The sequence below is a fragment of the Saccostrea cucullata genome, unplaced genomic scaffold (assembly GCF_032062105.1).
Source record: "Saccostrea cucullata isolate Sc308-1 unplaced genomic scaffold, CSIRO_AGI_Scuc_v1 ctg742, whole genome shotgun sequence".
Classification (NCBI taxonomy): domain Eukaryota; kingdom Metazoa; phylum Mollusca; class Bivalvia; order Ostreida; family Ostreidae; genus Saccostrea; species Saccostrea cuccullata.
Window position 1 is genome coordinate 190,319 of NW_026924788.1, and position 27,996 is coordinate 218,314.

General features: G+C 31.7%; 1 protein-coding gene across 1 annotated transcript; it reads right to left on the reverse strand.

Moving 5' to 3' along the window:
• Positions 1 to 45: 45 nt before the first annotated feature.
• Positions 46 to 27,988, reverse strand: LOC134267293 (phosphatidylinositol phosphatase PTPRQ-like). Its single transcript, XM_062749517.1, has 16 exons — positions 27,867 to 27,988; positions 25,557 to 25,761; positions 25,367 to 25,474; positions 24,837 to 24,906; positions 24,057 to 24,193; positions 20,666 to 20,788; positions 20,324 to 20,458; positions 12,966 to 12,971; positions 8,639 to 8,905; positions 7,736 to 8,014; positions 7,217 to 7,504; positions 6,406 to 6,597; positions 6,096 to 6,182; positions 2,865 to 3,070; positions 152 to 181; positions 46 to 57 (listed from the first exon to the last, which is right to left on the reverse strand). Exons 2-16 carry the CDS (start codon positions 25,756 to 25,758, stop codon positions 46 to 48), a joined length of 2,142 nt encoding a protein of 713 aa, XP_062605501.1. The 5' UTR covers positions 25,759 to 25,761; positions 27,867 to 27,988.
• Between the last annotated feature and the right edge of the window lie 8 nt (positions 27,989 to 27,996).

Below are 27,996 nucleotides of genomic sequence, written 5' to 3' on the forward strand. Positions count from 1 at the left end.
AACAATTTAAGTCATATTTTAATTAAGAAAAAAAACATATAGTCATTACTTTCCGCTCTATACACACATGAAGATCAATATGATAGACACTTTCCACTAAGGAAAATGCTACTGCATGATGTTCTACTTTTAAGAGATAAAAATTACTTACTATGTTCTCTTCCATAGATCTTCCGGGAAACTACAAGGAATAAGATCAGTAAATTAGTACAAAAACATTTGATACAGAATATCATGAAATATGTGGAGGAAACGAAAAGTATTCGAGCTCAAAGTCTATTAAACATAAACAAAACAGGGGCGAAGCAAAGAGAGACTCAAAATCATCAGCGGTGGGATCAGGTACAATTGAGGGTGAGTATCCCATGCCGACCTGTCACACCCGCTGTGTGCTCCTTGGCATGTCTACTTTCATGTAAAATATACAATATGTAACGACATGTGTCAGACTCTCGTATCGTTTATATCAAGCTCACACGAATGGAGATACCCTGGTAATTATTGTTTATTGACAATACGATATATCTAAATGTCGATTTGAAGGTCACCACAAGTGTTTTCTTCCTTTCACGTAAAATATTTTGAACAAATTCTGCTTCATATAAATATACATCGAATTCGTTTCATTCCTTCTCTGGTCCATTTAAAAAAACATCTTGTATAAAATTTTTAAAACGAGGCTGAGAAAATATTCCTGAGTTCCTAAACTACAAAATATTTTATCAATATAAAACATGTAAAATAAAAGTTTTTTTTTATATTGTTGATCATTAGAGTTTGATCTGAAAAATCCCCATTGTCAAAAATATGTAAATGAAAATGATTTCAGATCATATTGAATACACCGTCCTTTTTGTTAATTAACTGCACAATCAATTTAATCATGTCTTTGGCAGTTCTGACGCTTTCTATATAATTTTTCTCGTAAACATTAAAGAAGGTTTAAGAGCTGTTGACCTTTGGTTTGACTAGTGTTTAGAACAATTGAACTATTATCTTAAAAAAGTGGAAGAACTAAGAATATCATTGAAAGTTCAAACAACTTATTAATAAATTACATAGGCAATTTAGCCACATATGATCCACATATACATTGCCTTTCACTACTGGACTTGAAAATCCCTGATATTCTGATTATTCTCTGAAAATCTCTCAAAGACTCTGTACCTTCACTGTAAATCTCTGTACTTGCCTCTGTACTTTACAGTACAACACAGTAAATCACTGTACAGAAGCACAGCATTTCACAGCACCTCCCTGTACTTCACAGTACGTTTCCTCTGTACATCACAGTACTCTACAGTACTTCCTAGTACGCAGTCACTGTTTTTCACTGTACGTAACAGCCTTTTACTGTACATATTACTGTACTTCACAGTACATTACTATTATGCCCTGTACACATAAACTGTACATTACAGTACATCAGGGTATTTCACAGTACACAGTTCTGTACATTACTGTACGGCACAGATTTACCCTGTACTTTTTGTTTTTTAATTTTAGATTTAATAGAAAGTCTTATTTCTAGTAAATGACTGAATTAACAATAATAATTCTGTCAACAAAGATTTATTCAAATTGGTATTTATATTTTCATGTTTGCTATGTGCAAGCATTTTTAGGTGAAATTTCCAATATCACGTCTGTTAAAAAAAATAATGGAGACAAAATATGAAATTTCATATGAAGATCATATGTGGCTCATATGAGAATCATATGTATATACATTCATATGAGAATCATATGTGGCCAATCATATGAGAATCATATCATCAAACATATGTTAATCATATGAAGTAATATACATATGATTCTCATATGAAAGTTCTTACATATGAGAATCATATGTGGCTAAGTTGCCTGTATACGTATGCATTCTAATAAACTTAAAACATTCCCAGAAATATGGAATAGGTCCAGTTGTATTATTTAAACCGTCCTTTTTAACCTTTTTACAGACCTGTGAATAAAGGAAATATCTTTTCCTAAAAGTTGTTAAATGAACTTTTAACATACCCCAAACCATACTTGGCTAAAGCTATCTATACCTCTGTGAAAGGTAAAAAAAGAGTCGTGAAATCTTAATTTTATAAATAATGCTTGCATGCTTTATCTTAAGCATGACATATTGACAACAAATCTATATATGTATTTGACAATCCGCACTGAATTCACCAAGTAAAAGGTTAGAGTCTGGGAACATTCTTTTTATCTATTACACATGTTATACAAGGATTCTCCAAGAGACACATCTCTTTATATTTGGATACTTTACTTAATATTTTGAAACTTTACCAGAAAAAAACGTTCATGGTTACCTAGAAGCAAATCTTTATGAGAAACATAAGGACTTCAATTTTTCTATAGTTAACAACCTTTATCATCTGCATATGGAGTTCTTATCTCCCAGTTGATCCAATAAACAAGAGCAAGCTCTATATTTGTTTCTTAAATTTCTTAAACAAGGAAAGCTTATGACAAAGAAGTAAATGAAAGGAGGATTTCAACAGTTTTTGTTTACAGTCAACATTTCGCAAGTTCTATGGTCGATACAATGACATATTGTCAGCAAATAAAATCTATCATTATGTCAAATAAACTGACATTTTTCATACAGATTGTTTCGCCATAATTTACAAATTGAATTGTCTACAACTTTTTTTCATTTACACGACGATGGCAATGAGCACATGGTCGGGTGTGACAGATAGGCAGGGGATGCTTATTGCTCCACTGCATCTGATCACACTTGATTGCTCTGCTCCCAATGTGTATGGTTTTATTAGACTTTAAAATTAGTGTTATCTTTCTTATCAAAGACAAATGAAGCTTAAGAGTATAATAATGATAAGCAATTTTACATTGTTGGTGTTTGCTAGTGCATCTGGACAACCTCTCTCACATTCCTTGCAGTTGAAAATTACTTCACGGACACACTTCTCTTCATGTTTTACTACTAATCGATATTTGAGAATAACTCCATTTGGTTTTGATGGTTTTGTCCAAGAAACTATGATTGAAGTGGATGATATATTCTCTGCTGTCAAAGATTGAACTTCATCTGGCACTGTGACAAAAAAATCAGTGATTAGAAGTACAAAATAATTGAGCCTCTAGATGCAAGAACAACAAAAGACCGAGCTTTAACGGTCACTTGTGTTAAATACAACCCTATAAGTAACCCATGGTAGTTATTATGAAAAAAATAATCAGAAACGCAAAATAAAAGATATGATGATCCTTTACCTGAACATCAAATTATGTAAAGTGAATATCTATCATACGTGAGAAACAACGGGCTAAATTAACAATATAAATGTAAATGACACTTCAATTCAGAAGTTCCACTTTTTGTATTGTCTTCGAAATTTTACACACAGTTGAAAAATCGTTTATACCAATTATAAATCAATGAACTAAAATGATGTACAATAAAATGACAAATAACATATGATAACAATTATCAAATAATTTCATAAAATGAATGTATATCCAAGTCGAATGACCCAGTCTCTTGTAACGCGAATTTCATGACGTTAAACATATGGATCGTATGCATAAAAATTTTCTTAAGTATGTGCTAAAATATCTGAAGCATATTCTTAGCTGGGTAACATACTTAATTTCTGTTGCATAAAAATTCTAAACAACATGCTTAGTGATTCTTAGATAAGCATATCACAATATGCTTAAATACACTGTTGCCATGTCAATAAAGCCACTTCCGCTTTCACTTAAATGTAAACAAACACATATCATAATAAAGAAACTAAGAAATAATATTTTGAAAAATGTTGTTCATATTTATTTAATAATCACCTTCCTCTTATAACTATTCATTAAAAAATTTTGATCACTTTAATAGATCAAAATATTTTGTTTGATATTGATAACATGTTCTTATTATCATCTCAGAGAGAGAGAGAGAATGAATAAACTGTGGAGGATGTACAGAAAAAATTGCATACATGAGAGGAAGAGCGAATCATTATATTTTTTAATTAAAATATATTTTTTAAGAGGGCATATATGGTATACTTGTACACTTTTTCCACAATGAATTTAGGTTTCCTTTCGAATATGTGTATGTAATTGTGTAATATTTAGCACTTTTCTGAATACAGTCATTCCCTCCCTCCCTCCCTCTCTCTCTCTCTCTCTCTCTCTCTCTCTCTCTCTCTCTCTCTCTCTCTCTCTCGGGGTGTCGATTGAATGAAAATCAGGTATGTAATATGGGGTTGTTACAACGCACTTTGAAAAATTACGCACTTTGAAAAAATTTTTCAAAGTGCGTTAAAATTTGGGACCAAGCTAACGCACTTTGAAAAAAATAATTTTTTTTCAAAGTGCGTTAATATCGACCATATTAACGCACTTTGAAAAAAATGTAAAGATTGATCAATATTCCTTCAAATAATCGGTATGATAAAAAACAGATCCTGGATTGATAACTTTTTTATGATAAGTCATTGTAGGACCTGGGATATTGACGTTTTAAATATTTAAGTTTTTAATGAAATACAAGGGAAAATGAAAGGGTCTTGAAAAAAAGAGTGACGATTGTTCAAGTTCATTAATTCGTTTCTTCTTTTTTTTTTTTAAATTCTAGTCTTTGATAAGTAGATTTAAAGGTGTACAGGGGGCACTAACAGAGGACAGCTTCAAGCAACATAGCATTTATCATAATAAAAAGGGGCATAAATAACAAATAAAATCTTTCCATGACTAAAATATGATTTTTTTTTTTCAAAGTGTGTTAAGTATCTCCATGGTAAAATATATTGATGTAGACTCTTAACGCACTTTGAAAATTTTTTTCAAAGTGCGTTGAGTTGGTCCAAAATTTAACGCACTTTGAAAAAAAATTTCAAAGTGCGTTGATTTTGTCCCAATTTTAACGCACTTTGAAAAATTTTTTCAAAGTGCGTAATTTTTTCAAAGTGCGTTGCCACATGGGGTATATGTAAATCGAATTCTTCTGATAATGTAAGAATAATTTTAAGCATAACTAAAAGCACTTGGGAACTCAATAAGAATGACTGCTTTGTCACAGGTGCTGACAGAACTATGCAACAATCAAATGACGTCATATTTTAAACCGTTTGATGATAAATGGCTAGCATCTTGATAAGTATATAAATGCCTCATAATAAAGCGGATACATGCAGATTGTGATTAATTTCATTGATTTTCTATTTATTTTGTTTTAAAGTTCCTTTAATTATTTTTGTGTAATTAGCTCTTACAAATATCTTGAGCAATATGCTTAAAAACTTAAGACAGGTAGATGCCATGCTTAACTTCAAGCATATGCTGAGTTGAGAAGTTTTATGCAAGATGCTAAGCAATATGCTAAGTAAAATTCCAATCTGCTAAGCAGAAAAAACAGTACTTAAGTATATGCTTAAGGACTTAAGAATTTCTATGCATACGAACCATGGATTTTTAATTTTTATCACAGGCCCTTGGTTTGTCTGCTTTTCACCCACAAACAAGCAGAAAAGATTTTTTATTAAAAAATAAAATGCATTTTCACTAGATAATCATTAGAGTCCCACTTTGTAATAACAACTCCAGACCAATTCATGCCAATTTACATAAACAATAGCAATAATAAATCATGATAAATTCTGTTTTTGCACTATTTAACATGAAAATTTTCTTATCGCGAACGTAATTGAAACTATCAAAACGCGTGTCATGGACCGTCTGTGAACAAAAAAAATGCACATTCGAGGTGCATGTGTACTGGTATGGTTTCATATAATGGTGTTTTACTTTTATAATTTGGTTTAGAACTGTTTTTTTTATAGAAAAGCCTCGCATAAAGTATAAACAGTCATAAAGCGAGGTTATACATGTAAGTACAGTATAATTTAGGAAGTTGATATTATTACATTTCTTAAAAATAGGAAAATAATATTTTTAATCAGTGTAAACAACAGTACTGAGTTGACATAGCTGTATGAATATAATCTAGAGATCAGTGACCTTATTAATGACCAATATCACACTCAAGCATAAATTTGACAGTTAAATAAGGATTTTTTCAATTGATTATTGTAATTAAGAATACTAAGAGAGAATCTTACCATCCTCCGTCGTATATACAGTATTACTAATGGGTCCCCCTAGACCTGCTCCGTTTTCTGCTGTCACATTAATCTCATAACATGTACCTGATTGTTAAAGTCATCAAAAATGCAGTCAAATGAAAATAAAGTTAGAACTCTACATTTCGATCTCCCACATAGTATTATGAACACTAAAATAATTGCCTGTGGAGGGCATATTATCTTTAAAAAGAAAAATAATGAGCAATAAATGTATAGCTCTTAAGCAACGATTTCATGTGAATTAATAATAAAATCTTCTTCTTCGTATGATTATTAAAATATGTACCAGCTGTAAGGTTTCCAAAGTAATGCCATATTTCTTTAGTATAATCCTTTATACTTTTTGCACCATTTAAATCCAAAATAGTCAGTACATATCCTTTGATTTGCCCATTGCTGCAACGAGGTGGACTCCATGTTACATTGACCTCATGTGTACTGATACTTTGCAAAGTAAATTCCGAAATACCTCCAGGAGCTAAAAAATACAGCTTGATCTCAAAAATAAATCTGTTGCAGTAACGACAACGTATAACTTACATGTTACGCAAGTTTCGACATAGCTCTCTAACGATAGAGGCGAAAAAATATCCATATCGGTAAACAAAACTCGTCTGGTACACAAAGGGAGATAATCTTGAAACTTGCGTAATGGACAAGGTTTGTTCTGAAAAAATTGTCACTATCGGTTTAGGGGGAGGAGGAACGCCCCCTTTTGTGTACGAAATATACAAAAGATTTAATAAATCAATTTTGGTGTAGCTGTGGGCCCTTAACCCTCCCTGATCTGAACAATGTATGTGGAGTACGTAAACTGGTGAAGCTGATACATTGTACATGTAATAACGCTTGTTAATTCGTATCTAACATGGTTTTAAAAGATTTAATTGAAGATGAATAAATATACAAGAGAAAATATTATTTATATGCACAATCAATGGCTAAAATTTATTTGTCATACAATTTATGTTAAGAATTATATCTTTATAGATTTATATTAATTTTTCTAAAGACAATTTTGAAAATAAATATGTTATTTTGTGAAACTTTTCAATAAATTGTGGCGATGAAAAATGACCCATCAAATGAAAACCTACCAGTTTCTTCAGCAAATAAAGTAGAACTCTGTGAGATACTTCTAAGTTTCCCAGACACAGCGATTATTTCGACCTGACAACTTGCCCCTGGTAACAAGTTGATGATGGATGCATTTGCACTGCCACTGGTATATTGAATTAAATAATTATTACACGGACAAGTCTGTGAACATGTACAGCTTGCTGTTAAATTGTAGGTATTGACAGATCCCTCGGAAACATTCCATTTAAGAGATATTGTTGTTGGAGTTTTTTCAACTAAAGAGATATTGCCGGGTTGAGCAGGAACTGAAAGAAAATGTTACGTGAAAATATTTTCATCAATATACCGGTACTAGTATCTTAAATCAAATATTAAATATATGTCAAGTTATTTAATCTGTGATATTTCTATTTTTTTGCAACTAAAATGTGCTCTTTCTTTTAACTTTGCATCACTTTTGATATCTGAACAAAACAAAAAGTTTTATCATCAGAATCAAATGAGCAAAATATCTGTGAGCAATTTTATACACATACCAGTATAATTTTGATGAACACAATTATGAAGACTTGTCATATTCTGAACTCCAACTGAAGTGATCTCAATAGTATACAGAGTTCCAGGATTTAAACCCGTCAGTATTTTTCTATACCTTAATTCGTTATCAATTTTGATTTGGTTCTTTTCACTATCATTAAAATATGTTACTAAAAAGTAAACGATATCATGTCTTTTTAACTCTGAAAGATCAATTGATATATTGGTCAATCCAACATTAGTCACAGGAGATATGCTGCAGTTGGGAGCTGTTGGTCCTAAAAAATAAGCATAATCATTAGCTTGTTTATTTACACCATTATTTCTATTTTTTCTATTAATCGTCTTTGATATTTAAGTATATCATTTTCCATAATTTCTATTCAATACTAAAAAAAAAAACACAAAGACATTTTTATAAAAAAAACTTTTGAGAACTTTTTAAAGGCAAGATTTTTTACAAGGCTTTGCAGAATACAGAAAAAATAACAATAACAAAACACTACCATCTAGAGACAGATAGGTCAGTAGTAGAGAAATTATGCTCGGAGGAAATCACGGTTGGCAAATAAAAATTGAAATCCCAAACAAAAAGAATGTGGAAACAATAGATAGAATTGGAAAAAAACATAAGATCGAGAAATTCGATTTAAATTTAGAAACATCTAAATTAAAATAATAAATGTATGTGTTCTTCTATGATTTTCATATTTGCATTACGCTCAGTTAGACAGTCATTTTCTTTCTCCTATTTGAACAAAATTTAAAAAATATAATATAATTTGAATGTTTGCAGTTTTGACTCGTCATCGTCATCTCGACTCAGGGGGATAAGAAAGAAAGAGGGAAAGAGAGATATTTTTTTAATTCACAAATACTTTATAAAAGGTAATTTTACTTACTTGTAGATATATTGAGTGTACAGTTCATAGCACTTTGCTGGTACATTTTCCCATAAGAAAATACTTCAGCAGTGTATATTGTACTTGGCAATAAATCAATAAATTCTTTGTTTAGCTCTTTGGATGAAAGCGTCTCTGTTGTGTTGTCAATGCGTATCTCATAATTCATAGCACCTTCGTTTTTCAGTGTATTGGAATCAATCTGAAGCAGAATCGAGTTCTCTGTAGAGTTGATCTTTATTTTTTCACAATCTGGATTTGTCGGTTCTGTAACCAAGAGAAAAATCTTTTTATGTGAGTAATATACACAGTATAATCAACCACATTCTGGAACTTAAGATTTTTTTCTGAACAAATGTATTGTTTATGGGGAGGTAATTCTAAAGCAATGAATAACCCCCTTCTGTTGTTAACGTTTTAGTTTTACGTAAAAGTTTGATTCTAATACTAGTACACTATACATAAAATTGTAAAAATTCTTCGTATATATCATTTCTTCTAATACAGACCAGAGTACACAGGAACCTACCTTACTTTTCCTGAGAAAAATATTTAAATCACATGTAATTAAAAAATAAAGCTGCTTGCCAACATTTTTGTTGCGGAACGGATGACTCAGACAAATTTCAGCATTAAAAAATGGTACGAGATGTAACATAACCCCCCCCCTCCCACCCTATAATAATTTTCGCTGTCTTTCGGCATTTTTGATCTCTAATGCATATGAACTTTAATCATATAGTTTAAAGCAGCCCAAGCTACCTTGTTCCAATCAATCACTTTAATTTGTTTTTTTTTCTTACTTCATTCTTATAATAGACATTAAAAGAATCTTTAAAAAAAGCTTTTAAAAATCATGTCAGATCAATTTTTCAAAATATTATCCATATGTTTGTGCATTTCCCTTATGTTTCTTCTAAATGTTAACTAATTAGGTCTTTCCGCCTTTCGTGGAAAGACCTATTGGCATTCTTCTGTTTCTTATTAGGTCTTTCCACCTTTCTGTGGAAAGACCTATTGAAATGCTTATGTTTCTTATTAGGGCTTTCCACCTTTCTGTGGTAAGACCTCTTTAAATGCTTATGTTTTAGGTCTTTCCACCTTTCTGTGGAAAGACCTATTGAAATGCTTATGTTTATTAGGTATGTCCACCTTTCTGTGGAAGGACCTATTGATTTTCTTCTGTTTCTTCTTTTCCTTTTTTATTATTTTTCTGCCGTGTGATTTTGAGTTTCAAGATTTATCGAAAAGATTTTTAGTCGATAAGAATGTACCCCATAAAAAATTATTGCAGTTGACCTTGCGTAAATGAACCTTGATCCCTTTCGGAGTTACGACTGCTTTTGCAAGAAATGCTTGTTATCGCTACTGCTCTGAAACCGTAAACCGTAGAGGTATGAAACCTTCACCAATGTCTTTGACTAATTTCGGAGACTCTTCAATCTATTCATTGCAAAAGTATTCGGTGACTCCTTCAATGAGTTACTGCCCCTGAATCTTTTTGAATTTTACAAATAATAAAAAAATTTCAAAACAAGAAGTTGTAGAGACATGGGACCAAGTGCATAGAATTCAGTGACCTTTGACCTTTAAATTTATGCAAAGATCAAAGGTCAAGGTCGTTCCAAAAATGAGAAATTTAGCTCTTTTTAAATTTCTTTTGTCTTTTAAAATATACCTTATGTCTATGCATCATTAATATAATACTTTTAAAACTGTTTCAAAGATTTCATTCTTGTCCCCTAACATTAACCCCTTAAAAGTTATTGTCCTTGTGCGAAAAACCTTGTTATCGCTACTCCTCCGAAACTGTAGACCGTAGAGACACCAAACCTTCACTAATATCTTAAGGGTCTTTAGGCCTAACTTCACTGTATGAATGCAAAAGGATCTGATGACCCATTATATGAGTTATTGCCCTTTAACTTCTTTGTACTTAATATAAAACCTTATAACTCGAAAACTATAAGTTATAGAAGCATGAGGTTAATTGCATTGTAACCCTTGACCTTTGACCTTGAATATTTTTCAAGGTCAAATGTCAATGTCATTTCATTTTTTTAAATTTTCATTTTTTCTATCCTTTAAGACAATTTTGGTTTCTTATTCATGGAATTTTAGTTTAAGGAGGCAGATATAAAACAAAATTAAAATTAAAAAAAGGTGGAAAGACCTCTTATTGTTCTGTGAACAATTAGTCTCCTAGTTATTAGGTCTTTCCACCTTTCTGTGAAAAGACCTCTTGAAATGCTTATTAGGTCTTTCCACCTTTCTGTGGAAAGACCTATTGAAATTGTTCTGTTTATTATTAGGTCTTTCCACCTTTCTGTGGAAAGACCTATTGATTTCCTTCTGTATCTTTTTTTCCTTTCTATTTTTTATTATTTTTCCGCCGTGTGATTTTGAGTTTCAAGATTTATCGAAAAGATTTTAAGTTCATAAGAATGTACTCCATAAAAATTTTTGCAGTTGACACTGCGTATATGAACTATGACCTCTTTCAGAGTTATTTCCCCTTTTGGAAAAAAGCTTGTTATCGCTACTCCTCCGAAACCGTAAACCGAAGAGAAATGAAACTTTCACTAATGTCTTCAACTAATTTACTAGACACTTCATTGATCAATTGGAAAAGTATTCATTGACCCCTTCAATGAGTTATTGCCTCTGGAAGTTTTTGAATTTTACAAATAATTAAAAATTTTCAAAACAAGAAGTCGTAGAGACATGGGACCAACTGCATAAAATTCATTGACCTTTGGTCTTGAAATTTATTGAAAGGTCAAGGTCATTCCAAAACTGAGAAATTTAGCTCTTTTTATATCTCTTTTGTCTTTTAACATATATTTAATGTCTATGCATCATTAATATGTACTCTTAAAACTGTTTCAAAGATTTCATTCTTGTCCCCTAACATTAACCCTTTTAAAAGTTATTGCCCCTTATACAAGAAATGCTTGTTATCGCTACTCCTCTGAAACCGTAGACCGTTTCGACACCAAACCTTCACTAATGTCTTAAGGGCCTTTAGGCCTAACTTCATTGTATAAGTGTTAAAGGATCTGATGACCCCTCATATGAGTTATTGCCCTTAAACTTCTTTGTACTTACTATTAAACCTTATAACTTGAAAACTATAAGTGGTAGAAGCATGGGGTCAATTGCATTGTGACCCTTGTCCTTTGTCCTTGAATATTTTATCAAGGTCAAAGGTCAAGGTCATTCATTTTTTTTTTATTTTCATTTTTTCTCTGGTTTAAGAGAGTTTTGGTTTCTTTTTCATGGAATTTAATTTTTAGGAGTTATATATAAATCAAATTTGAAATTCAAAAAGGTGGAAAGACCTCTTATTGTTCTGTGAACAATAAGTTTCCTAGTTATTATTATTTTTCCGCCAAACGTGTTTTTGAGTTTCAAGATTTATCGAAAAGATTAATAGACCATAAGAATGTACTTCATAAATGATTTTAGCAGTTGACCCTGTGTATTTGAACTTTGACCCTTAAAGGAGTTATTGCCCCTTTTGCAAGAAATGCTTGTTATCGCTACTCCTCCGAAACCGTAAACCGCAGAGATACAAAACCTTCAACAATGTCTACTAATTTAGTACACTCTCAGATCTATTCATTGTGAAAGGATTCGTCAATCCATACAATGAATTATTGCCCCTGAATGTTTGCGATGTTTACGATTATCAAGATCTTTTCTTAAACGACAATGCGTAGAGACATGGGGCCAACTGCAAAAGGTTCATTGACCTTTGACCTTGAAATTTAGGTCAAGGTCAAAGGTCAAGGTCATTCAAAATATGTAAAATTAAGCATTTTTTGTAGCTCTTTTGTTCTTCACCAAATTCTAAATATCTTCGCATCTTCAATATGTACTTTTAAAACCATTTCAGAGATTTCATGCTTGTCCCCTAAGATTGACCGCTCTGAAAGTTAGTGCCCCTTCCAGTGTAAACCCTTGTTATCGCTACTCCTCCAAATCCATAAATCGCAGAGATACAAAACCTTCAACAATGTCTACGACTAATTTAGTACACTCTTGAATCTATTCATTGCAAAAGGATTCGTCAACCATTTTAAGTAGTTATTGCCCCTTACAGATTCTGATGTTTACGAAGAACTAAAAACTTCTTAACGACAAGTAAAAAAGACATGGGGACAATGCATGAGATCTTTTGACCTTTGACCTTGAAGATTAGGTCAAGGTCATTGGGAAAATTCCAAAATTGCTTATATATGCTTTTGGGGAAAACGACCTTGACCTTTGACCTTCATATCTGACCTTGACCTTTGACCTAATGGTTAAATGATTTATTCATTACCTTTACCTAGATTCAGTTTCAAGTTTTAAACTCAAGTTTATCAGGTTTTTTTTGATGACCTTGACCTTTGACCTTGCTAAATGACCTTGACCTTTGACCCCATTGACACAAAGGTCACAATCAAGCTTAAGTATGTGGAGGTATTTTCAACTCTCAGTTTAATAAATCCTTATAACCCCCCCCCCCCCCACCCCCCACCCCCACCCCTCGGTCCCTTACAAAAAAATCAATAGCTATGTAGAAAAATTTTTTACAAGTCAAACAACACCAGAGATCGACATAAGATTAAGGATTTGAGTAGAAGACACCTTAAAGAAAGTGTTCTAAGAGTTTTACGGTGAGTCTTTTGAGTATAATGAAATTCTACTGATTATCGGCAAAAACTACATTTTTTTCTGCCTGAAATTTAAATTCTGATAGGCATAAAATGAATTAAAGCTTATATTGGCTATTTCTTCATTTGTTGTTAATATCACTCGATTCTCCTGTTCTATTACGACATTTTAATACCAAATATTCTAGCTTTCTGTAGTATGTGGAATTTATTTCAATTTTAATTTTGATCATGAAATTAATGTAAAGGTCAAAGGTCAAGGTCATTCCAAAATTGAGAAATTTAGCTCTTTTTTTATCTTTTTTGTCTTTTAACATATACAAACTGTCTTAGCATCATTAATATGTACTCTTAAAAAAACTATTTTTAAGATTTAATTCGTATTCCTTAAGATTGACAGTATTAAAAGTTATCGCCCATTGTGCGTGAAACCTTGTTATCGCTACTACTTCGAAACTGTAAACCGTAGAGGTATGAAACCTTCACCAATGTCTTCAACTAATAAAGGGGACTCTTCAATCTATTCATTGTGAAACCATTCAGTGACCCCTTCAATGAGTTATTGCCCCTGAAACTTTTTGAATTTTAGAAATAATTAAAAATTTTCAAAACGAGAAGTGATAGAGACATGGAACCAACTGCACAAGATTCATTGACCTTTGATCATGAAATTAATGTAAAGGTCAAAGGTCAAGGTCATTCCAAAATTGAGAAATTAACCTCTTTTTTTAATCTTTTTTGTCTTTTAACAAATACAAACTGTCTTAGCATCATTAATATGTACTCTTAAAACTATTTTTAAGATTTAATTCGTATTCCTTAAGATTGACCCTATTAAAAGTTATCGCCCTTTGTGCGTAAAACCTTGTTATCGCTACTACTTCAAAACCGTAAACCGTAGAGGTATGAAACCTTCACCAATGTCTTCAACTAATTAAGGGGACTCTTCAATCTATTCATTGTGAAACCATTCAGTGACCCCTTCAATGAGTTATTGCCCCTGAAACTTTTTGAATTTTAGAAATAATTAAAAATTTTCAAAACGAGAAGTGATAGAGACACTGGACTAACTGCATAAGATTCAGTGACCTTTGACCTTTAAATTTATGTAAAGTTCAAAGGTCAAGGTCATTCCAAAAATGAGAAATTTAGCTCTTTTTATATCTCTTTTGTCTTTCAACATATACATCATGTCTTTGCATCATAAATATGTACTCTTGAAACTATTTCAAATATATCATTCTTGTCCCCTAAGATTAACCCTATTAAAAGTTATTGCCCGTTGTGCGAAAAACCTTGTTATCGCTACTCCTCCAAAACCATAGAACGCAAAGACATGAAACCTTCACTAATGTGTTAAAGACTTTAGCCACATTTTTTTGTCTTAGTGCCAAAGGATCTGATAATGCCTTTTAAGTTATTGCCCTTTAACGCTTTTGTGCTAACTATTAAACCTCAAAACTTTAAAACTATAAGTCATAGAGGCATGGGGTTAATTGCAATGTGACCCTTGACCTTTGAACTTGAAAATTATTTGAAGGTCAAAGGTCAAGGTCATTTCCATTTCTTTAAAAATTTTAATTTATTTCATCTTTTAAGCCATTTCTGGTTTCATTTTAATGAAATTTAAAATCAAAGGAATAAATATTAAATGTAATTAAAATTCAAAGAAGGTGGAAAGACCTCTAATTGTTCGAGAACAATTAGTCTCCTAGTTATTCTTTTTTTTGTTTTTTTTTATTTATTTATTTATTTTTTTTTTTTTGGTTTTCCTTTTTAATTCAAATGACATGAAAACTTAAAAGAAAGGTGGAAAGACCATTAATTGTTCAGTGAACAATTAGTCTACTAGTTAGGTCTTTCCACCTTTCTGTGGAAAGACCTATTGATTTCCTTCTGTTTCTTCTTTTCCATTATTATTATTTTTCCGCCGTGTGATTTTTTGTTTCATGATATATCGAAAAGATTTATAGTCCATAAGAATGTACTCTATGAAAGATAATTGCAGTTCACTCTGCATAAAATAACTTTGGGCCCTTTCGTAGTTATTGCCCCTTTCGCAAGAAATGCTTGTTATCGCTACTCCTCTGTAACCGTAAACCATAGAGATATGAAATCTTCACCAATGTCTTCGACTAATTAAGGGGACTCTTCAATCTATTCATTGCGAAAGCATTCGGTGACCCCTTCAATGATTTATTGCCCCTGAAACTTTTTGAATTTAACAAAAAATTAAAAATTTTCAAAACAACAAGTCGTAGAGACATGGGACCAACTGCGTATGATTCATTGACCTTTGACCTTTAAATTTATGTAAAGGTCAAAGGTCAAGGTCATTCCAAAAATGAAAAATTTAGTTCTTTTTATATCTCTTTTGTCTTTAAACATATACTTAATGTCTATGCATCATTAATATGTACTCTTAAAACTGTTTCAAAGATTTTACTCTTATCCCCTAATATTAGCCCTTTTAAAAGTTATTGCCCCCTGTGCGGAAAACCTTGTTATCACTACTCCTCTGAAACCGTAGACTGTAGAGACATTAAACCTTCACTAATGTCTAAAGGGTCTTTAGCCCTAACTTCACTGTACAAGTGCAAATGGATCTGATGACCCCTTATATGAGTTATTGCCCTTTAAGTTTTTTGTACTTACTATTAAACCTTATAACTTGAAAACTATGAATCATAGAAGCATGGGGACAACTGCATTGTGACCCTTGACCTTTGACCTTGAAAATTTTTCAAGGTCAAAGGTCAAGGTCATTCATTTTTTTTTTATTTTCTTTTTTATCTATGCTTTAAGGGAGTTTTGGTTTCTTTTTCTTGGAATTTAATTTTTAGTAGTCCGATATAAAACAAATTTAAAATTCAAAGAAGGTGGAAAGACCTCTTATTGTTCTGTGAACAATAAGTCTCCTAGTTCTTTTTTATTTTTTTTTTTATTATTTTTCCGCCACATGTTTTTTTGTTTGAAGATTTATCGAAAAGATTTATAGTCCATAAGAATGTACTCTTTAAATAATTATTGCAGTTCACCCTGCGTAAATGAACCTTGACCCCTTTCGAAGTTATTGCCCCTTTCGCAAGAAATGCTTGTTATCGCTACTCCTCTGAAACCGTAAACCATAGAGGTATGAAACCTTCACCAATGTCTTTGACTAATTAAGGGGACTCTTCAGTATATTCATTGCGAAAGCATTCGGTGCTCCCTTCAATGAGTTATTGCCCCTGAAACTTTTTGAATTTAACAAATAATCAAAAATTTTGAAAAACAATAAGTTGTAGAGACATGGGACCAACTGCATATGATTCATTGACCTTTGACCTTCAAATTCATGTAATGGTCAAAGGTCAAGGTCATTCCAAAAATGAGAAATTTAGCTCTTTTTATATCTCTTTTATCTTTTAACACATACTTAATGTCTATGCATCATTAATATGTACTCTTAAAATTATTTCAAAGATTTCACTCTTGTCCCCTAATATTAACCCTTTTTAAAAGTTATTGCCCCTTGTGCGAAAAACCTTGTTATCGCTACTTCTCCGAAACCATAGACTGTAGAGACACCAAACCTTCACTGATATCTTAAGGGTCTTTAGGCCTTACTTCACTGTAAGTGCAAATGGATCTGATGACCCCTTATATGAGTTATTGCCCTTTAAGTTCTTTGTACTTACTATTAAACCTTATAACTTGAAAACTATAAGTCATAGAAGCATGGGGTCAACTGCATTGTGATCCTTGACCTTTGACCTTGAATATTTTTTTCGAGGTCAAAGGTCAAGGTCATTCTTTTTTTTTTTAATTTTCATTTTTTCTATGCTTTAAGAGAGTTCTGGTTTCTTTTTTATGGTATTTAATTTTTAGGAGTCAGGTATAAAACAAATTTAAAATTCAAAGAAGGTGGAAAGACCTCTCATTGTTCTGTGAACAATAAGTCTCCTAGTTTGTATATACAGTGTGTCACACTGAAAAGTGCATTAGGTAAAGGTCTGATTTTGTCCAGATGTGAAGTCCTCTCATACCTAAGGACAAAAACACTGAACAAAAGTTCACTGTAGAAAAAATCTTATTTAAAAAAAATCTTTTTTTTTTTTTAAATAAAACTCAAGTTATTGAAATGTTTTTAATTACATTTGTCAAAGTAATTAATTACATTTGAAAAAATCAATGTGATTGTAATTGCAAGTGATTGACAAAATTATCAATGTATTTCAAAGTAATTAATTACATTTCAAAGTAATTGACCCCAAGCCTGGACAAGGAGCAAGGCCTATTGAAAAAAAAAAATCATGTAGCTTGCTGCACAATAAACAAAATTGTGTACAATTTCTTCACTAAAATAGCATGTAATTATATTGTGTTTATCTTCATTAGTTCTAATTTGCTAACCTCCAAATATCTATAAATAAATCTTTGATTCAGGGTCATCAGTTGCAATTTTACACCAAACAGATGGAATAGTTTTTAATTAAAAAATCTGAATGGGTACTACCGACAATATTCATTAGAACTACCCAGAATACTTATAAAAACAGCTGAGAATATTGTTGAACTACTGAGAATATTTACGAGAACTACTGAGAATATTTATGAGAAAAACTAAGAATACTTATGAGAACTACTGAGAATATTTATGAAAACTACTGAGACTAATTTTTAAAGATCTACTGAGAATATTTACGAAAACTACTGAGAATAAATATTCTCATAAATATTTTCATGAGTCTAATAATAATTTCAAGAAAAAAGTTCATATACATTAAAAGATGTTTATTTCCTCTACCCAAAAAATGCTAGGAGCTAGTCAGTGTTGTTTGCGAAGTACTGACAATTTTGCGAAAAATGCTTATAATAGCTTTAATTTTCCACTTCGCTTAACCTCTGTTATAAATAAACACAGGACGAAAGACCACCTTTAAGCAATCGCGCAATGGTAGCTTAATGGTGACTTAAATTTAAAGAAGTTAATTCCTTTAAGCCACCATTAAGCTGCAACTTATAGATGCTTAATGTCCAAACTTCATTAAGCTACCTTTAAGCTGAGCTTAATGGTGACTTAATGGTCAAACCTCATAAAACCCCTTTTATACATCTTATATCAATTCTTTGAACTATTCTATTTTATTCTATTAAATCTGTTACTCGACTGCATTGCTATCAAGTATTGCAATTTTACAAGATTTTAATAATAATCGATAAAATGAATAAATTCAAGTTGTTATTTACGCATGATCATGTTATTAATTAATTTTTGTGGCTTGTACCGTGTACAAGGAATGTAAACTCTGACCTTTCTTAACATAGCTGAGTAATTTCAAACAATTTATCAAATTTATATTGCACTAAAATTTCACCTCAATTTTTTTTTTAAATTTTTTTTATAGTTATCTTTGTCAGTGAAATTTATCCACACCTGCATATTTTCTGCCTATTATTTCCCCATGCGAATTTTCAAAGCAAGCATGCTAACCGCTTCTCAGTACTTTCAGTACTTTGATTTATCTTTTATTTTTGCATCAGATATGGAGCAGTCCACCCTGGGAAATAATCCTGGGTCCCTTATTCAATATTCTTAAATTAGAAAAAAGTTTATACAGCATAATTGAGACCTGCTGAAATAATGAATAATATCTTGACCTTCTTCTCCTATTATATGTTACTAAGTGACCTTTATTTAATAGACTGTTAAAAAAAGAATTGTCGTTATCAATCAAAATTAAAAGGGAGAGGGTATTAATTCTTCTGTGATTTGACATAAATACATGACAAATTGATTGACTTATAATGATAATTACCAAAACATATCATGCGTAGACCACTCCCCCAGCAAACACAAGTCTGATGCTGGATTCACAGATACAGCAATACAGAACAGAAATAAAATATGACGCATGGGATGCTTTAAGGAGTTGAAAGTATGATTATTAAATGAAATGGGTACATGTAACAGTTAGCCCAAATAAAATGAATATCCATATTCAACTGTAAATTGAAGCTTCTTAACGTACACAAGCATATTCAGAAATTTTGTGTACCCCGCTAAAGGTAAAAAAAAAACGAATGGATCTAAAACAGGGGATAGGGGTGTGATCTACAACTTCCAATATTTCATTCTTAATAAATTTGACATTATCAAAAGTTTATACAAAAAATGTGTCTAGTTTAAACTTTACTAAGGAATTAGGATACATTAACCATGTCAAATCTGCCATTAACCTTAATGTATTGTATGTAATTTCCACTCATTCCTTTGCCAAATAAAGTTTTATTCAGGACAAGACTGACTAGAAGGTCACTAATAGATGATATCTTGGTTGAAGGGTGATTAACTCTCTGGAATTATTAAATTCAATTCTTCATTTTTTCCGTAACAAAATAAATACTATGGTTAAAATTTCTTACTTATCTCTCTTCTACAAGCGTATCTATCTTATATTTTTGTTTTTTCTTATTACATATACGCCTACTCACTTCCTTAAATAAATGTCATGTTTAACTTGCGTTAGTCACTTGTTTACTAAATTTAGTTCAATTTCAGGATATAATTTTGTTTATTTTCCCTAGATATTCTAAGGAATGATACTGTGGAGTGTAGAATGTTGTCGTTTTAATCACAAGTTTGAAAATTATCTAGAATCACTTTAAAACATGCAGTTTCATTATTTTTTAAGATAAAAAATTCTAAAAGACGTAGGATATATCAAACATTCCACTTTTATTTAATTTTCTTACTCAAGGAGTCCGTCTACTTGTTAATAAAAATTATCGTGTTTATTATTTTTTATTGATTTGTATTATTAGACGCAATTGTAAGTCCTTGAAAAAAAAATCATGATTCAAAATAAATAAATAAGTAGTTAAATAAATAGTTAAAAAATAATTATGTTAGTAATACAAAAAAAATGCCCTTGAAAGATATGACTAAAAAAATCTCAGAAAAATAACAAAATAAAAATAAGAATTTTAAAATACTCATTCGTTAATAAGTTTTGTTAATGTTAATTAAATATATTCTTACATTTCTCTTCCAATTGACTTGGCATCATTGAATGATCAAGCCCAGTAGTAAATTCGCTGACATCAGCTCCTCTGACAAACTCCTCTCTACCCTCTGGATCTTCATTGACGACCGTTTCTTGCATCTCCATATTTCCTGAAAGTAAATTTTATTTCTATCAGAACAACATTTTCAAAAACTACATAAGTGTGAAGTCCTATGATGGCATGATGACAATATAACCTTTAGTGTTTTATGAACAAGTTCTCTTATACCATATTCTTCAGTAGTAAGAAGGCTTACTAAATAAAAAGTTCAGTTTTCAAAACCTTTACAGAAATACACAAATCTTAAACAGCATACCTTCGTTTGTTGCCAGCAGTGGGCGTTCACAGTCAGGAACACTAGTAATATCATTGTCACGGTCTTCATTTCTGTTCACAATGTCCTCAAGTTCTTGTGTATCAATATCATGTCTTACTGATCCTATTACGGTATGGGATTGAATGTTTTACTTACATAACAAATTGTTTATAAACAATGTGGGGACGATTTGTTAAGTTAATTCATAAAACATATGACACATGCAGTAGTTCGTAATTCTTTATTCTTAAACATCATTATGGCAAAAATTTTCCGCTCTTGCCTTTAAATATGTAATGTATACATTGCTTAAATAACCCTCTCTTTACTGCAAACTAAATATTTTTTTTATTCTATGGCGAATTTACGCAATAAGAGTAATTAGCTGATCCTACATATAAGATAAAGACATTTGAAACGTAAAATATGTATCAATTGTAAACCATTTCAATCTTTCTGAACATTTACTTGGTCATGACAATTCTTAGGTACTATACTAGCATATTTTTCCACAAATACGTATTGAAAAACCATTGATTTCTGTTCACCAATACTTCATTTATTTATACACTTACTTTTTTATGGGTGTAAAAGCCAGATACATTATGTTGAAAATGAGTAGAGATGAGCTCAATATGTCTAGACCTTTGTTCAATATAAATTTATAAATGTCAAAAAAACATTTTTGTTTCTGTATATATAGAGTCTATAAGTCTTCATACCTAATTTTTTTATCCGTGTCTTGCATAATATGATGGAAACTTTTTATTAATTTCAATAACTTTTGATTTTATACGTCTCATTTTTTTTTTTTTTTTGCAATAAAGAAATTGAAAAATTGATTATATATTACATGTATTACTTCCTCAACACTTTTTTAACAAGAGGCCTATGGGCCACATCGCTAACCTGTGCACTAAGGCTAGGAAAAAGTAGAAAATGGTTTTATATTGTAAAGTTTAAATCCAAAATTAGTCCAATGACCAATCATGGATTTGCTTTTTTTTAGAAAATGATTTTTAAAGAATTTTCCTATATATATATATATATATATATATCTTTGAAAACTTTGTTCGGCCGTGGCCCTGGGGGTCATGATTTGAACAAATTTGAAACTACACTACTTGAGCATGCTTCCATATAAATATGATGAATTTATGGCTTTGTCATTTTTGAGAAGAAGATTTTTAAAGAATTTTCCAATATATTTCTATGTAAAACATTGGTCGGCCATTTTGCCACCCCCTTCCCCCGGGGGTCATATTTGAACAAACTTGATTCTACACTTCAAGAGCTTGCTTCCATAAAATATGATGAATTATGGTTTTATTATTCTTAAGAAAAAAAAATTTAATTTTAATTTTAATTTTATTTTTTTATTCTTAAGAAAAAAAAATTTAAAGAATTTTCCTATATATTTCTATGTTAAACTTTGGTCGGCCATTTGGCCCCGCCCTACCCCCGGGGGTCATGATTTGAACAAACTTGAATCTACACTACCTGAGCATGCTTCCATATAAATATGATGAATTATGGCTTTGTCATTCTTGAGAAGAAGATTTTTAAAGAATTTTCCTATATATATTTATGTTAAACTTTGGTCAGCCATTTTGGCTCAGCCCTACCCCCGGGGGTCATAATTTTAACAAACTTGAGTCTACACTACCTGAGCATGCTTCCATACAAATATGATGAATTATGGTTATGTCATTCTTGAGAAGAAGATATTTATAGAATTCTCCTATATATTTCTATGTAAAACTTTGGTCGGCCATTTTGGCCCCACCCTACCCCTGGGGGTCATGATTTGTACAAACTTGAATCTACACTACCTGAGCATGCTTCCATATAAATATGATGAATTATTGTTTTGTCATTCTTGAGAAGAAGATTTTTAAAGAATTTTCCTATATATATCTATGTAAAACTTTGGTCGGCCATTTGGCCCCACCCTACCCCTGGGGGTCCTGATTTGAACAAACTTGAATCTACACTACCTGAGCCTGCTTCCATATAAATATGATGAATTATGGCTTTGTCATTCTTGAGAAGAAGATTTTTAAAGAATTTTCCTATATATATCTATGTTAAACTTTGGTCGGCCATTTTGGCTCAGCCCTACCCCCGGGGGTCATGATTTGAACAAACTTGAATCTACACTACCTGAGCATGCTTCCATACAAATATGATGAATTATGGTTTTGTCATTCTTGAGAAGAAGATTTTTAAAGAATTCTCCTATATATTTCTATGTCAAACTTTGGTCGGCCATTTTGGCCCCACCCTACCCCCGGGGGTCATGATTTGTACAAACTTGAATCTACACTACCTGAGCATGCTTCCATATAAATATGATGAATTATGGTTTTGTCATTCTTGAGGAGAAGATTTTTAAAGAATTTTCCTATATATATCTAGGTTAAACTTTGGTCGGCCATTTTGGCTCAGCCCTACCCCCGGGGGTCATGATTTGAACAAACTTGAATCTACACTACCTGAGCATGCTTCCATATAAATATGATGAATTATGGCTTTGTCATTCTTGAGAAGAAGATTTTAAAAGAATTCTCCTATATACATGTATTTCTATGTAAAACTTTGGTCGGCCATTTTGGCCCCGCCCTACCCCCGGGGGTCATGATTTGAACAAACTTGAATCTACACTACCTGAGCATGCTTCCATATAAATATGATGAATTATGGTTTTGTCATTCTTGAGAAGAAGATTTTTAAAGAATTCTCCTATATATTTCTATGTAAAACTTTGGTCGGCCATTTTGGCCCCACCCTACCCCAGGGGGTCATGATTTGAACAAACTTGAATCTACACTACCTGAGCATGCTTCACCATAAGTTTCATTTTTCCTGGCACAGTGGTTTTTGAGAAGAAAATTTTTTAAAATATGCCACCAAATTTTTATTTATTCCCAATTATCTCCCCTTTAATGAGGGCATGGCCCTTCATTTGAACAAACTTGAATCCTCTTCACCCAAGGATGCTTTGTGGCAAGTTTGGTTGAAATTGGCCCAGCAGTTCTTGAGAAGAAGTGGAAAATGTGAAAAGTTTATAAACAGACAGACAGCTAGACAGACAGACGGACAGACAGACGGACGCCGGACAAAATGTGATCAGAAAAGCTCACTTGAGCTTTCAGCTCAGGTGAGCTAAAAAGTGTTTTTGAAGCACTCGTTTAAAATGTTGTCTAATACGGATTTTGAACTTTTCAGACCAATACATTTGGAACTGGTGGTATACTTACTAAGCATCTTAACTATAATATTAATGACGAACACTTTATAAGACTTCCTCTTTAGTTGAAAGTTACAAACTAATATCAATTGTTTTTAAGCCGATATAAAAATCTGAACACTTTTGAAAGAAAATGCATACTTTTACATTGATGTTTTCTCCCACACACGACAAATGTTATCAACACTAGAAGAACAATACTGACAACAGGAACAAGGATCCCCATGATCACCCCAATAGGTGCTGAGTCATCCTCCGGTGAAGATCCTTCCGTTGTTCTATATGAAAAAGGAAAAAGAAGTATTTCTGAAAACAGTAAACTTTTCACAGAATTTTAATGTAAGATTTAGAATACGCTTCCAAAAAATCTTAAGAAGTATATTTCACATTTTTAGAAATAGATTAATCTTCATATTTCAGAAAGGAGAAACTTCTTTGTAAAGATTTCGATAATTATGCTTTATAATCTATCAAAAGTGGATGAGAAATAATACGATTAAAACATGTGGGCAAGACAAATCATTACAGATCATGACCCACATAAAGGTTCCCTTAGGAGATTCAAATCTTAAGCATTTGCTCACCTTACTTTTTTTTTTTACATATTTCAGTACAATAGTTGTCATATACATGTATACATCGTATAAGAGAGACAGTCAGGCTTCTGAAGACCAAAGGTCTATTTTTATTATCCTTTTTTTGGGGGAGGGGGGGGGGGCAGAAGATGCAGTAATTGTGAACAGCTTTCAAACTGAACAAGAAATGTTCCCGTTAATTTTCTATGTACAAAATATATACTTATTGTTTATTCTTTAACTTATCATAAAGATACCCAGTTCATAATTATAACTGCCATTAGGATGATTGATCTCTCTTTCTCTCTCTCTCTCTCTCTCTCTCTCTCTCTCTCTTTCACCTTACGTGATGTTAGGACACGAAGGATCCGCAAAAAAGCATCGTTCCAGAAGATTCACTGCTTGACAAGCTGGGACTGAATAAAAAAAGAGAAGTCTTAGTCTAGATTCTATCAGATATATAGAAACACATACAATTTAGCATATACATTGTACAATTGGAATTAAAAAATAATAATGTGAAATTAATGATAACTCAACTGTATTTTTCAGTATATATTGCAGACACCTGCAAACATTCATTTTATCGCGCAAATTCTTAAGGTCATGTTACAAAGATTACAGTTGTCCAAAAAATTGAAAGCGATCATTTGTATCCCCCTCCCTTTCAAAATATTCTATTTTTCTCCTAGATATACTATAAAGGATATATATTTTTTACGCCTTGATATACTAAAGGATATATTTATCTGCATTTCACAGGAACTGCCTCGTAAGGGTAGTTTTAGGTGAAAACCTCACTGCTGTTACTTAAAAATGCAGGTGTGATATCTTATTCTTCCTCACCTCATTTATACTGATAAGGTTTAAACTCACATTTGTACAGGTCAGAGAGAAAGAAATGGTTATCGGGACATCCATCTGTGAAATTGAGACAGCTGGTTTGATCCAAATTTCCACTTTTGTAAACCTCTATACAGTTTCCTGCATGCAGAAAAATCACAGTGACTTGAGTACAAGTTTAGATAATTACAATTTTGAAGGAATATATGCGCAAGATAAATACCTTTTTCATAAAATCCAATAGTTGACTTATAACAGAACTCCACCAGACTTGTCCTCTGGTGATTAGGAACACAGACGTACTGACTCCGCCCATTCTCATCCACACCACACCCCAGTCTGGAAGCCGAGGTTGTGTACTCTGTCTTGTTACCGGGACAGGAGTCCACAGTGTAACCGAAGTCTGAGAAATTCATATGTGCCATTTTCTGAAATAAAATAACAAAACACCAAACCAAAGTTGACGATCGAAATGATACAACACAGTGTAATAAAGTAAGCACATGCAGGTAAAAAAAAAAGTGTCTTTTGTTTTGTACGTCTGTTATTTCCCTCTCCCTCTCTCTCTCTCGTTTTTTATTATTTTATTTTATTTTTATTTTTTTTTTTTTTGCTGGGATCCAATATCTTCCTACTGTTTGCCTTTTGAAATGCAAAATGAACTTGAATTCGATGTCAGAATTTTTGGTTGCAAAATTTTATTTCGATGACAGAATTAATACTGGTAATAAAAGTCTGTTGTTCATATTTGCTGCATTGTATTTATAAGCTTCAAGTGAATCAAAGTCACATTATTGTTGTCCTGTATGATAATGATTTTTATATAAAACTGTATATTTGACTGTCTATAGAAGACTTTCTTCTGCTTTATTTCTGTCTGATTGAACATAAAGGTTTAAGTTACATAAAAATTGATCATAATAACACATTTTAACAACAAAATAAAATTTTCAAAACTGCAGCTCTAATTGCTTTAACTTTTATTTAAATAATTATCTCCCTGAAAAATCGTTAGTTAAAAAAATATACCAATTTTTTTTTTATTTCAAAATATAAAATCTTTTTTTTTTGTGGGGGGGGGGGGGGCGTAAAAATTCTCAAATTAAAAATTATAAGTTTAAGTTTATTAAGCAGAACTCTATTAGAAACGGGCCTTTTCCTTTGTTAAAATGACAATCATGTTAATGATCAAACGCTTGAACATCGATTGTACCTCAATCAAAAGAAAAAAAAGAAAAAGAAAAAGAAATTAACAGGCTATATAAGTACACTCCGCCTAATGGTTATTTATCTGCATATCCCGTTTTGTGGACTATTTCCCATAATTATTGGAAAATTTTATTGACCATTTGGGGAAAAAATGGTTGTGTTCAGTTCCATAGAACATGTAGAATGGAATGGAATGCGTGGAATGGCGCATAATTTTAAATGAAATAAAATTTAGGTAGGCTATTTATTAGTGTTCTGAGTGAAAAAAATCGGAAATGCAACAATTGTTTTGCACCGAATCCTTTAAAACTTCGACAAAATGAATTTTGTATGTAAACAAGTGCAAAGTTTCTCCGTTTTTACTTAAAAAGAAAATTTCCTCCTTCTCCAACAATGCACATGTCATTCATGTTCTTGACCTTCTAGATTATTTCGATTATCCGGGGAACAAATGATCAATCAAATAATGCAAATCTCAAACTTCAGATTTTACTACTTATGTCCATTTAAATTGTGTCAATTTCCAATTAACAGGAAATAAAAAGAAAAATAAGTCTCTGCTTTTATTTCGTTTAATATTGACTGCAATTGCTTTGCTCTCTGTAAAACTAGTAAATGATGTTAGATTAAGTGTTACATAATTATTGTTTTAAAACGATGTACTTAGAACGAAAACAAGAATAATTGCAAAAGTCACTTTGTAAATCTTTTGATTGAAAATTATTTATCAAATATATTTAATTCAGCAGTAAAATGTATATCAAATCACTAAATTTTGCATGAAATATGTAACTTCATCCTAAAAGAATAATATCTAAAGATATTACGTTCAAGGCCAGAAAAAAATATCTTTATTATAGCAGTAAGTGTCCACCATATCAGTAAAAGAATGAGGAGCCCATGTTTAACGGTATTTTATGGAAATAAACATTGACGAAAACCCGAAAGGAAAAATTTAACTAATCAAAAGTAAAACCACTGGATAAACTAGAATATTTTATCCTACTACAACACATTTTTTTGATCGATTGATCAAGAAGTTCGGCAGTTACCAGGGACCTATATACTATTAGTATATCTAGGCCCCTGCTGTTACGGAGAACAATGGGTATCGTTTTAAGGAATTTTGGAGAAAATGTACATGGAATGTTAATTGTGCGATAAATATCTTCACTAAACAGCCATTCAGGCCCTAGTCAATAAAATTCGTCCACAAAATGGAGGTACATGTAAATGACCATGTGGTTGGGTGTGTCCAACGTGTTGATATCAATATTTGTTCAGAATATTAAACCTCAAGAATTTGCAAAGCTCTGTTACTTACATTTTCTTTGTGTTATTCTACATTTTGAGTGCTAACTTTTTCCGTCTCCCATTCTGTCCCGAGTTTTACAAATCTTCTCAATTCAAGAGCGAGTTCAAGAAGCCATGTTTGCCTACAATGACCAACGTTT

What these genes read in the sequence shown, in the direction of transcription:
- LOC134267293 (XM_062749517.1), bottom strand. Translation starts at nt 25,758, where the DNA reads ATGGCACATATGAATTTCTCAGACTTCGGTTACACTGTGGACTCCTGT. An exon ending in CCTTCGTGTCCTAACATCAC is followed by an intron (nt 24,194 to 24,836) that starts GTAAGGTGAAAG and finishes TTTTTCATATAG; the next exon opens with AACAACGGAAGGATCTTCAC. An exon ending in TGTTCATCAAAATTATACTG is followed by an intron (nt 7,505 to 7,735) that starts GTATGTGTATAA and finishes ATTTTCTTTCAG; the next exon opens with TTCCTGCTCAACCCGGCAAT.